The 12,199-nt window shown below is 36.1% G+C and overlaps 1 protein-coding gene across 17 annotated transcripts in view; it reads right to left on the bottom strand.

Annotated features, from left to right (window-relative positions):
• OSBPL8 (oxysterol binding protein like 8) overlaps positions 1-12,199 on the bottom strand; it is a 158,025-nt gene that overhangs the window by 7,715 nt on the left and 138,111 nt on the right. For all 17 annotated transcript variants that reach the window (XM_048218186.2, XM_044384575.3, XM_044384578.3 and 14 more), the window contains 6 exons: positions 9,837-9,934; positions 8,021-8,110; positions 6,623-6,759; positions 4,915-5,100; positions 4,498-4,585; positions 816-921 (listed from right to left, as the gene is read on the bottom strand). In XM_048218186.2, coding sequence (XP_048074143.1) covers positions 816-921; positions 4,498-4,585; positions 4,915-5,100; positions 6,623-6,759; positions 8,021-8,110; positions 9,837-9,934 — 705 coding nt within the window. The remainder of the gene's footprint in view (positions 1-815; positions 922-4,497; positions 4,586-4,914; positions 5,101-6,622; positions 6,760-8,020; positions 8,111-9,836; positions 9,935-12,199) is intronic.

Here is a 12,199-nt window from a genome sequence, read left to right as displayed (position 1 = left end):
TTATTCACCTCTAGTGTTATTGCTATAAAAATAAGCTCCCTAGCTTAGTAGAGAACTATGGCTTTAAAAAAAAACCTTTATTTTCTCAGACATTACCTTAATCCTTTCTTGATTATATCTCAATGTAATTCAAGACATTTTACACATTATCTGACTTGAACAAGAATGGCATACTAGTTAATTTAGTCCATAATTCTGATATATTTTTACTTCTCTGTGACTTCTAAACACTGCAAGAATTTATTCTAAAAATGGAAAACTTTCTTTAAAGCATGGAAATGAGCTCAAAGCTCAAAAAATGCTTCCTGCATTGAATCTAGGAAACCATCAACAATTTTTCAGAAGCTAACAAGAACTAGTACTACAGTGTGGTTCTTTTTTTTTTTTTTTTTAAGATTTTATTTATTTATGTGACAGAGAGACAGCCAGCGAGAGAGGGAACACAGCAGGGGAGTGGGAGAGGAAGAAGCAGGCTCCCAGCGGAGGAGCCTGATGTGGGACTCGATCCCGGAACGCCGGGATCACGCCCTGAGTCGAAGGCAGACGCTTTAACGACTGCGCTACCCAGGCGCCCCTACAGTGTGATTCTTGATTTGCATGTTCTCCGCTTGCCTTTCCCTTGTGGCCTGGTCTTGAAACTTATCTATAATCTAAAATAGCTTTTTTTTTGCATGCCATCTCTGTCTCCACCCAAACTCCTACATTATCTTCCTGAGTTAATATGAAAAACACTTTTCATATATTAAACATAATACTGTAAATCCTTTTAAAAGTTTAGGTGCTTGTAGTGAAGAGTCTGCAGTAAATATTTTTACCTTCACTTCCAGATGAGTCCTGGATATCAGGTTCTGGGGAAGAATAGCCTTTTGCCACTTTCTTCTGTTGCCTGGTTGGCTTATGTTTCATTTTTGGGACACTAACCTGAAAAAAAAAGCCATGCTATGTGAATTTGCAGTGAATTTTTAAATTAAAGACCAATGTTGTATAACTGTCAAAGCTATCTGTTCATGGGTACAGTACACTGAAATAAAAATAAAGATGAAATAGTCTAATTAAAACTTAACAACATGTGATACACTTATACAATCAAATGATTAAATTGTAATAGGAAACATTAATTTGGCACAAATAACAAAAATATTTTAAAAATATGCAATGAAGAGTTTCTCTTCACTGCTGAGCTCTATCAACCCATTTTCTCTAAATACTATTACTTTGTATATCCTTCAAGGGACATTTTTATGTCACACACAAATATGAATATAGACCCCCCAAACTTCTAATTGCACCAGTCAGTATCTCTAGTTCAATGTCAAATATTAGTGTTCTTTTTCAATCATATTTATCTTGTTCTCAACACTAGAAATATTCCCATTGAATGATATTGGGTTTCCCATAAAATTATTAACTTACTTTTAATAATATCTGGATACTGTAGAGAGCATCTTCTTTTTTTAAGATTTTATTTATTTGAGAGAGAGAGAGACAGAGAGTGAGCAAGCATAGCAGGGGGAGGGGCAGAGGGAGAGGGAGAAGCAGACTCCCCAGTGAGCAGGGAGCCTGACACAGAACTCAATCCTAGGACCCTGGGATCAGGACTTGAGGTGAAGGCAGACACTCAACCGAATGAGCCACCCAGGCGCCCCTAGACAGTATCTTATAATAAATGGAAGTATTATTCTGCAGAGCGTGATTTTTTAAAACATGCTTTTATTTATTTATTTGAGAGACAGAGAGCACAAGCAGTAGGGAGGTGGGAAGGGGGAATGGCAAAGGGAGAGAAGACTCCCTGATGAGCAGGGAGCGTGACATGGGGCTCAATCCTAGGACCCTGAGATCATGACCTGAGCTGAAGACAGATGCTTAACCGACTGAGCCACCCAGGTGCCCGCCCCGTTGCAGAGCATGATTTAAACTTATATAAAGTATTTGAATGCATGCACAAGATTCAGAAGTATATCAGATGATCAACTAAGACTAAATTTTTTCTTAGAATAATGTACTTCAGACTCTACTCTATTAACAAATAGGCTTGCAATTTTGGAGGTCAATCCTAAGGTTAAAAACTCAAATTCAAGAGAAGAAACTAGAATCAAAAGGGTAAGATAATTTACATGCTTATAAAAACAGGGAACCAGTCATCATAACTCCTGGATTCTATTCATACCATTCTAAATAGGAATTATCTACAATTACCCATTCTTTTGCAAAATCTTATTCGAAAGACAAATTAAAATAAAATTTCTGCAATTTTGTTATAGAAAATAAGCAATGAGCAGGTAGGTTCTAGATTCAGCTTACACTATGCCCTCCTACTTCAAGTCACAGAGACTGAACATTATAGCATTAGAATCTAAATCCACATTCTTAGAGTAGGTTCAAATTGGAGATTGATGAAGACTGGTGAGAAGTATTTAAAATGACAAAGGGAGTCACCAATCTATCTCTCAGTAAACTCTACCTTTAGGAGGAAATACAGATGCCCTGTCTCTATCATGTTTTTATTGTTAAAGGCAGAAACAATGTTTAAAAAAAATTTTTTTTTTGAGAAGGGGGGGCAGAGGGGGAGAGAGAGAGGGAGGGGAAAGAGAGAGAAATCTTAGGCAGGCTCCACGCCCAGCACGGAGCCCAATGCAGGGATCAATTTCACAACCCTGAGATTATGACCTGAGCTGAAATCGAGTCAAATGCTTAAATGACTGAGCCACCCAGGCGCCTCTAAAATGTTTTACAGTTTCTAAATAGTGATACCATGTGTATGTACAGATACACATATATATATAATAAATTTTGCCACCTCAGCCATTTTTAAGTGTACAATTCAGTAGTATTAAGTAGATTCACAATACTGTGCAAATGTTGTGCAAATAGCTACTTCTAAAACATTTTCATCGTACCAGAGAGAGACTGTAATAATTAAGCAACGACTTCTCATTCTCTCTTCCCCTCAGTCCCTATAGCTTCTTTTTCACTTTAGTTATTCTATTTTTGAGCTCCAGAATTTGTTTGGTTCCTTTGTATAATTTCTCTTTATTGATATTCTAATTTTATTTATGTATCTTTTTCTTGGTTTTCTTTAGTTCTTTGTTCCTGTTCCTGTTTAACTCTGTGGGCACATTTGAGACAACTGTTCTAACAACTCTGTCTGTTGAGTCTGGTGTCTGGATTTCATCAGGGATGGTTTCTGTCAATTTATTTTGTTCCTTTTAATGGGTCATCCTTTCATGCTTCTTTCTATGCCTGGTTATTCTTTAAAGAAAACTGGACATCTGATTGTTATAATGTGGTAATTCAGGAAATCAGATTCTCCACCTTCCCCAGGGCTTGCTGTCTTCTGGACTGATGAAAGCTATAGTACTGCATTTGTTCAGTAAAGTCCCTAAATTGTTTTTGCAAAGACTGTATTCCTTGTTCATGGTTACTGAAATCTCTGTTCCTTAGCTTGTGTTCAGCTAGCACTTTGACAGAAGCTTCCTTGAACACCAGTAGCTAAACAAATAAAAACAAAAGACAAAAACAAAAAAAATACTCTCCAGCATTAGCAGACTGGCTCTGTGTAGCGGCCCTCTTTCAGCTCTACGCCAGGCTTGCACAGGTCTTTTCTGAGCATAAGCATTTTGCCTTGGACCTTTCCAAGGTTTTCTAAAATTCCTGATTCCCTAGTTTCCCAAAGATTTTCTCCCCAGCTTTTGTTTCTCACCTTCTACAGTCTATCGTTTTGTTTCAGTGGGAATCTTTTGCCCCAGGATTGTGCCGGTTGTCAGTATGGCTCACAGTACTTCCAAGCAATGCCTGCAGCCTTTCTGGGTGAGCTCTGAGTTAGTGAAAACAGGCATCCTTCAGGTAGCCCCCAGAAAGATTAGAATAGACAGACACAATTTGTGAATAAGGTCTGCTCTGCTCCCTCTGGGACCAGGACTTGCACTGGGAATGTGTGGACCCTTCAAGACTACCTGTGCACCTGTGAGGAGTTGGGGTAAGGGCAAGTAAAAATGCCATAAAGCTTTCCTATGGCTCTGAAGTCACCTCTGTCTTGATTTAGCATTCACTTTGTTGCTGCAAACCTCTGACTATTTTCCATAGTTCTGGCAAATTTACTTCTGACCATTTTTGCTTGCTATTTTTGTTTCTTTGAAGGGACAAGGGCTTGGAGCTGACTACTCTGCCATTTTGCTGACCTCAAATTTTAAATTTTGAAGCCAAATTTTAAACTTTGGTGGCCAAAGATACTAAGGGCTTAAAAAATTTGTAGGTCTAGGGGTACCTGGGTGGCACATACGGTTAAGTGTCCAACTCTTGGTTTTGGCTCAGGTCATGAACTCATGGGTTGTGGGATCGGGCCCTGAGTCAGGTACCATGCTCAGGGCGGAGTCTGCTTGAAATTCTCTCTCCCTCTCCCTCTGCCCCTCCCCCTGCTCGCTCTTTCTAAAAAATAAATAAACCCTTAAAAGAAAAATTTGTATGCTTAGCAGATCTTGTTACTTTTTTATTACATACCATTGGAGTGCGATGTTTCACTTTGGTCTGGATAACACCATCTTTTTCGAACTGTATCATATCATTAAGGGGGTCCCATGGTCTAGTACTGCATAAATGAAAAAAAAACAAACAAACCCCATTTGTTTAATAACTGAACAAAACACTCAAATACTTTTCCAAAAATGTATTCTATAGATTTATATTAGCAATTATGAACCTAGCTCTAAGATTAAGATTTGTCATATCTAATTTCTTCTGATCCTCAGCTTCTTTTGTCAAATTTATAATGAATGGAACATCAAGTTTAAAATCTCACACTAAATTATATATATGGCTTAATGAAATACTACTCCAACTAACAGTAAAAGTTACAGAAATAAAGGCAAAAAACTATGTTGGTGTATTGTTTGTAATATACTCTTTTTAATTACTTACTCTGCAAACTTGTAATGCCATTCCCCTGTGAGTGGATCAAGCTCAAATAACTTGCATGTCCACTCTTCACTTTTTGTTTTCCGATCTCTGGCAGCTTGTCTTTGAGCTTCTTCTAAAACATACTTCTCTTGAGTAGCTTCTGTTTGGTCTTTGGCATTTATGGCTCGAGTTACCCGCTGCCAGAGTCTAATACATGTGTAAAAACAGCATTAAAAAGAGAAAATCAAATCTACATAGAATAGACTTGAATCCCCTTGAAAGAAAATGGTGCCCATGTGGGTTTTTGGCTTTGACAAAGCTTATGCTCACAGGCTTCGGAATGTGTCAAGATACAAAAAGCGGTGCCTGAGTAGAGAGATCACAGTGGAGACTAATTTTTTTTCTTGTCAGGACAGAGATATTACCTGGATTCTTAAACACATGGCAATGAATGGTGCTGACCCAAGATGATGGAAGGCTCAAGAATCTATATTTTAAGCTCCCTGGATGATTCTTATCACTGTTTAAGATTCACAGGCCTCAAAGATCCAATACTGTAATGCCGTGCTTCTCAACCTTGGAGGCAGGAATCATCAGCAACTTTTAAAATAAAATCTTGGGGATAGGCCCATGTATTGGTTTTTTAGATGTTTTCCAGGTGATTTTAAATCATAGCCAGTGTTGAGAACCAATGATATAACAGAAAAGACTGAGGTAAAATCTTTTCCCCTACTAAAGTTTAGTTTTTTATCAGACAAATAAAAATATACTATCTATATCCCAGCTACCTAGGAAGACAGCATGTTGTGACTGAAAGAACACAAGCTTTGGAATCAGAGTTGGGATGAATTCTTGGCTGGTGAACTAAAAGTTACGTATCCCAAGACTCGTTTCCTCATCTTTAAAATATGTTAAATTATATTCACACCTCAAGAATTGTTTATACCTTGGCAAAGCTTCATTCTTGATAGAGAGCATCATGTGGTTATAGCTGAAACAATTTTTAGAACTGGTGCATACACATTCTTCCATTTTTGACAATCTCAATTTTGAATGTAGAAGGAAAGTACACAGACATGAATCCTCATGACAATGAGACATGAGAATGATATGCATATGAGAACATGTCGTGAGAACTAAACTGTATAATGTATATAAAGTACCTGGTAGAGTGTCTTTTACATAGAAACCTTCTAACACAAAGAAATATAATAAGAATAGAACTGGGCAATACTTAAACAATATTTTTGGTTCAAAAGTGTAAGACATCCAGCAAGAATTCCATGACTTAAGAGCAGAAACTATGGTCGTAATTATTACCCAACTAATGTTAAGTCCTCTAGAAGCCTGCATATCCTGTGGCATAATTCTTGTAATTTGAAAACCAAGAGTAATCAGTCCCATGATTTTATACAAACAAAACAGAAGGTTTTGGTTTTGTTTTTAATAGGCCTTGGAGCAAATAAGAAGAGAAAGGAAAAAATGGGAAGCTTTAGTTTAGAACTGCGGAAAACCAGTATGATTTTTTAACCAGTATGATTTGTATATTTATTTGACATTCACATATACCAAAAAAAAAAAAAAAAAAAAGTCCTGTCACATCCCACAAATGTTATTTTGCTGAATTAAAATATGACTGAAAAGTGACAGAGGAAAGTATCCACACTACTGAAGGATTAAAAAACACTCTTCAATATTTATGAAGTTGGCTGAAAAATCGTGTACTTACTTCTCTGATTCAAAATCTCCCTGCTCTTCAAATTTTACAGTGTGCCTTATTAATCTCCACTGCTTAATGTCTGGTGTTGGATTCCAGAAAACCTCTGAATTATCAGTCTTTTTGTCATTAATAAAAACTTCACTATCCTATATTTAAAGAAGTTAAACATTAATACAGAGAATTGTCATTTAAAAGAGGATTATTTAATGTAACAATACTTTCTTCCTGATACTTAATCCCACAGTTAAACATATTTTGAAAACAAATACAACTAGCACTTTTCTAAAAGTCCCAAATATCTTGCAATTTTATAAAACCATTAGATTAAATATGTAATACTAGTCATTTAAAAACTTTGAACACACAAAAAGTTTATGAGATTTCACAGGTTTTATTTAATAAACAAATTTCAATAATTACTTGCAAAAACCTCAACAACCATTTCTGAATTGTCAAAGTAGAGCACAGTATTTGCTAGAACTATAGTGAGATGCTGTTGACTATCTACGTACTCAATATATATATATATACAAAAACCTCAACGAGCTGTTCTTAGCATTAAAAATTTGAGCACAATCTCAGAAATTTCATTTTTTAAATATAGTTTTATCTTTTTTCCAAATGATTTTTGGAAAAGTACATTTTTAAAATTACAAAGCATATGTGGTCTCTTGGTTGAGTCTCTAGATACAGTTTCATTTTCTCATCACATTTCTCATCATTTTCTGCTTATTATAATGCAGAAAATAGCATATATTCTGTGTGACAGTGCGAGTGCATCTAGGCAGTACCACGATATATCCTTCTTATTCATTTAAGCTCTTCTGAACAAAATTACATATATGTGAATTTACATCAGTAGAGAAATAAATAAAAGCCATTGCTCTCAAATACCACTGTATCCTTTCCATGGTACTCAAAAGGAAATGTAAGTCTAACTGGAAAAGCCTCTTTCTTCGAGGTGAGAGGCAGTATACTGCTCTGAGTAGAAGCATAGCCCTGGAGCCAGAGAGCATAGGCTGGAATATTGCTCCATCACTTTGAGCAATTAAACTCTGTACCTCAGTGTCCTCCTCTGTAAAACAGAGACAGTTAACAGTACCCACCTCATACAGTTACTAAGTATTAAATGAGTTAATATGAGTAACATTTTAAAACAGTGCAGAATATTATAGGTGGTAAATGTTAGCTATTTTTATTGAATTAAAGTTTTGGAAAGATAAAGTATTGCATGAAACTAAATACTGTTGATAATAGCTCAATGCCAAAATATTTGTTAAGCTGAAGCTTATGTTGAATAGTGATGATGCTTTTAGCAACTGAATAAGTGAACTTATAAAATGTTATTTTTAATTTTTTTCACAGAATAAAATTCTTTTCGCAAAGCTAAAATACAAAAATACTTACCCAATGGCCTTCCAAAGTAGCTAGGACTTCTTTTCCCAATTTAAGTTTCCCTGATATTTGATTAACACAGTCACTACTACCTAGAAATGGCTTTTAAAAGAGAAAATGTTACAGAAATATTTTGCTTTTTACTAGTATTTACATTTAATGTAGACAAAAGGGAATGAAAGACATAACTGTATAGTTACAGTGCTACTGTAGGCAAAAAGGGTGATATTTTAGTCAGAAATGTTCAATGAAAAGAAACTGCGATTTGTTGCTGTGGAATAAATAGGTAAAATCAAACAGAGTGTGTGAGTCTCTAGATGCAGTTTCATTTTCTCATCACATTTCCCATCATTTTCTGCTTATTATAATGCAGAAAATAGTGAGAGTGAACATACTGAGATCACAAACGATGAGTTGCACCCTGTGCTCTCTTCTGACTCAACTATGGTCCATCAGTGTTGTAGTCTATTTAAAGCAATAACAATTCAGGGGATTTGAGGGACTTAATTCATCTATTAGAACAGCCCTTCCTTCAAAACAAAACAGTAAAACAATACTTAACCAAAAAAATCCTCCAAAAATTAAATTAGAAGAAATATACTTTGAGTTACTATATTGCCTTACTGATGTCTCTCGTCAGTGACAAAATTTTGATGTTCCAGTTTAGCCCTTAAAGGTGTCAGAAATTACTTAAGACATCTTTAGATTTTCAGATATTATCACCATACAAGCAAAAATTTGCTAAGATTAAAAAAAGGGGGAGGGGCACTGCACCAAATAATACTGAAGTGATACTTTTTCTCGGAACAAAGTTGCTGATCAGTTGGATTATCAACATCGGAGAAATCTAGTAACAAATATTAAACAGTTCATAGAAATATTCTCATCTGAACATAATGTATTGTCCTAAACCAATAACTGCCACAATAAAAAGGTCTTAAATTTCCCTTTCACTTAGACGCAAAATTTTCCAAAGATAGCCATCTTCCCCTGAGAAGAGGGGTCTGCATTCTTTCCCCTTGCGTTTGGGTGGGCTTGTAACTCTTCAAATAACAGAAAATGGTGGAAATGATATAATTTGACTTTTCTGCAACCAGGTCATGGATGGCAATGCAGCTTCCCCCTTGCTCACAAGAACACTTGCACTTGGAATCGTGAGCTGCCAAGTAAGAAGTCTGACTACCTTGAAGCCACTGTGCTGTGAGGAAGCCAAACCACATGGAAGGGCCAAACATACAGATGCTCAGATCAGCAGTCCTAGCTTTAGTCTTTAGGTTGTCCCAGCTCACGCACTGGACATATAAGTGATGAGCCTTCAGATAATTCCGGCCCCAAATGTTGAGTCACTCACAACCTGCAAGTCTTCCTGAGGCCCCAAACATTACATGGCAGATGTAAGCCATCCCCATTATGCTCTGTCCAAGTTCCCGACTGATAGAACCCCTACATATCAGAGCAAGGTTGTTTTTAAGACTGTGAGGTTGAGGATACTGTTAGGCAGAAACAGTAACAATTACAACTCTTACCGTACACAACGTTAGCTCAAGCTGATACATACTTTGTGGTCTTTTGTAAAGAAATGCTTTAATTTACTGAGGAATTTCTATCCATTCACTTCATGTATCTCATCTCCCATAAAATACCAATAGTTTTATTAATTAAAATCAATAAAAGAAGTCTTTCTGTTGATTTGGATCTGCCAAGGCTGCCCTGTGATGAATTCTGTGTTCTTAAATTTATTTTTTAATAAGGAACTAAACTGTGCTCTTTGTTCAATATTTATAGTAAGACCCTCTTTAATTAGGTGACACCTTCTATCTGCACTAACCTTTAGTTTGAATTCAAGTATTGCACTGTATCCAGTTTTCTGACACGTAATATTGACTATTCCACCAAGCTCCAGTGTCATTGTGCCATAAAGAATTCCTAAAGGAAAAAAAAAACAATTTTGACAAAAGGCTGAAGAGAGATACTGGCTAATAATAACAAGCAGAACTTTACAATCTACTCTCCTTCTAGGAGAAAGCAATAATTCAAGGGTATTCTGTCCCACCCAACAACAATCTGTAACATACACATGAAGTTGTTTCTGTAGGACTTAAACAGATAACAGAGGATAAGATTATTTGCAGATTCCATTCCATTTGTAGATCCAATTATTTGCGAATTCACACTCTCACTAAAACATGTTCAGCAATCCCAAAATAAATACCCACAGCACTTTTGTAATCCTTCATGGATATGCAGAAAGTGGTGAAAAACTTGAGCTGTCCCATGTGCAAATTGCCAGCTGAGACTGAACAAGGTTTCATCCCTCCTTTGGTAAACAAGTGCTGTTTTTGCAGTATATTTAAGAGCCACATTTTTCACAGTTTGGTGATTTTTGTTAGTAATTTTATGGTTTAAAATGACCTCCAAATATAGTGCTAAAGTGCTACCTAGCATTCCTAAGCACAGAAGGCTATAATATACCTTATGGAGAAAATGTTTGTTAAAGCTTGGTTCAGGCATGAGTTATAGTGCTGTTGGCTGCTAGTTCAATGTTATTGAATCAATAATATAAAACAAGGTGACTTTAAATAGAAACAAGGTTATGTATTGATTGGTTGATGAAAAGGTGAGGAACCTAATCTTGTGTTTCCCCTAGGAGCAATGGCTTAGTATTCATTAAAATGTGTTTGTGGTGACTTTATGGAACATAACTACTGCTAATCACAAGAATCAACTATGTAAGTAAGACAAACATGTAAAAAAAAAACCCCTCAAGATAGGTTCTGTGGCTAGAAGTTGAGAGAATTCATTTGACTTTGTTAAGTGTGTGTGTGTGTGTGTGTGTGTGTGTGTGTGTGCATAATCTGTTCTTGGACTAAATTGTTAAGGGAGCTTTTAAAATGCAAATGCACAATGTTAATTTCAACAGACTATGCAATGTGTCTCATACTTACTTGGCTATGGAACTCACTTTGTAAAACAGTTTGTGAGATTAATGATTTGAGGAACACATCATAGAAAATACACAAAGGTAGAAAACAATCATTATTTCCTATGCTCATTCACAAGGGGTTATTATAATCTCGTTTTTTCCACGCCACAAGAAAAAAAAAAAACATTGGCACTGGGTATCTACATAAAATAATATTCTTTATTCTAAATGATATAAGATTTTAAAATATATTTCTTATCAATTTAGTTCATAACTTCAGATATTTCACTCCATGCCTATTTCAAGAACCACACATGAAGCTCTAAGAATTATCAAGCCTGAGGCCACAAGGTGGCCACTCTCATACTTCAAACAAGGTAGGTCCATGTTACAATGGATGGGAGTCAACAAGCCTAGAGTTTAGTCTCAAGAGTTCTCACTGGTTTGGCCTTAGGTAAGATTCTTTTTTTTTTTTTTTTTTTTTAAGATTTTATTTATTTATTTGACAGAGAGAGACAGTCAGTGAGAGAGGGAACACAAACAGGGGGAGTGGGAGAGGGAGAAGCGGGCCCCTAGCGGAGGAGCCTGATGTGAGGCTCGATCCCAGGACCCTGGGATCACGCCCTGAGCTGAAGGGAGACCTGAAGGCAGACGCTTAAGGACTGCACAACCCAGGCGCCCCTTTAGGTAAGATTCTTAACCCTCTCAGTTTCTACATCTGTGAAATGAGGCCACATTAAATAATTACCATGTTTTCATGAATCAGTTTCTAAAAGAGGATATTACCCAAAAAAGTTATTTTAAAAAAATGGGTTGGAAATATCAATACAGATATTGAATGTTGAAGCTGATGCCGACACAGAGATCTTGACCTGGCTGTGTGATCTCAGGCAAATTAACCTCTGTGTGCCTCACTTTCCACATCCATAAAACAGACAATATTACCTACTTTACAGTGCTGTAGGAATGATTAAATGAGTTTATAAAAATGTAAGGTGCACAGAACGGTTAGGTCCCCGGTCTGCTGTAAATGATAGTATCTTTATCTGTATCTTAAATAATGGGGGAAAAGTATAATACATTAGTTTTTAAGAAATTGCCAAATGAGGATAAGAAAATTTTTTAAAGGACTCAGTATACTGAAAAGCAGCAAATTAACATTTTAAAAAGGGGTGAAGGTACAAGAAAATGAAAATGATTCTTAAAAAGATTTAAATAATGGGCAATTTCATCAATTTTAAAACCTGTACATTAGGTAAATGAAATTC

Source organism: Ursus arctos, unplaced genomic scaffold (genome assembly GCF_023065955.2).
Source record: "Ursus arctos isolate Adak ecotype North America unplaced genomic scaffold, UrsArc2.0 scaffold_21, whole genome shotgun sequence".
Classification (NCBI taxonomy): Eukaryota; Metazoa; Chordata; class Mammalia; order Carnivora; family Ursidae; genus Ursus; species Ursus arctos.
This window is presented reverse-complemented; position numbering and strand designations above follow the sequence as displayed.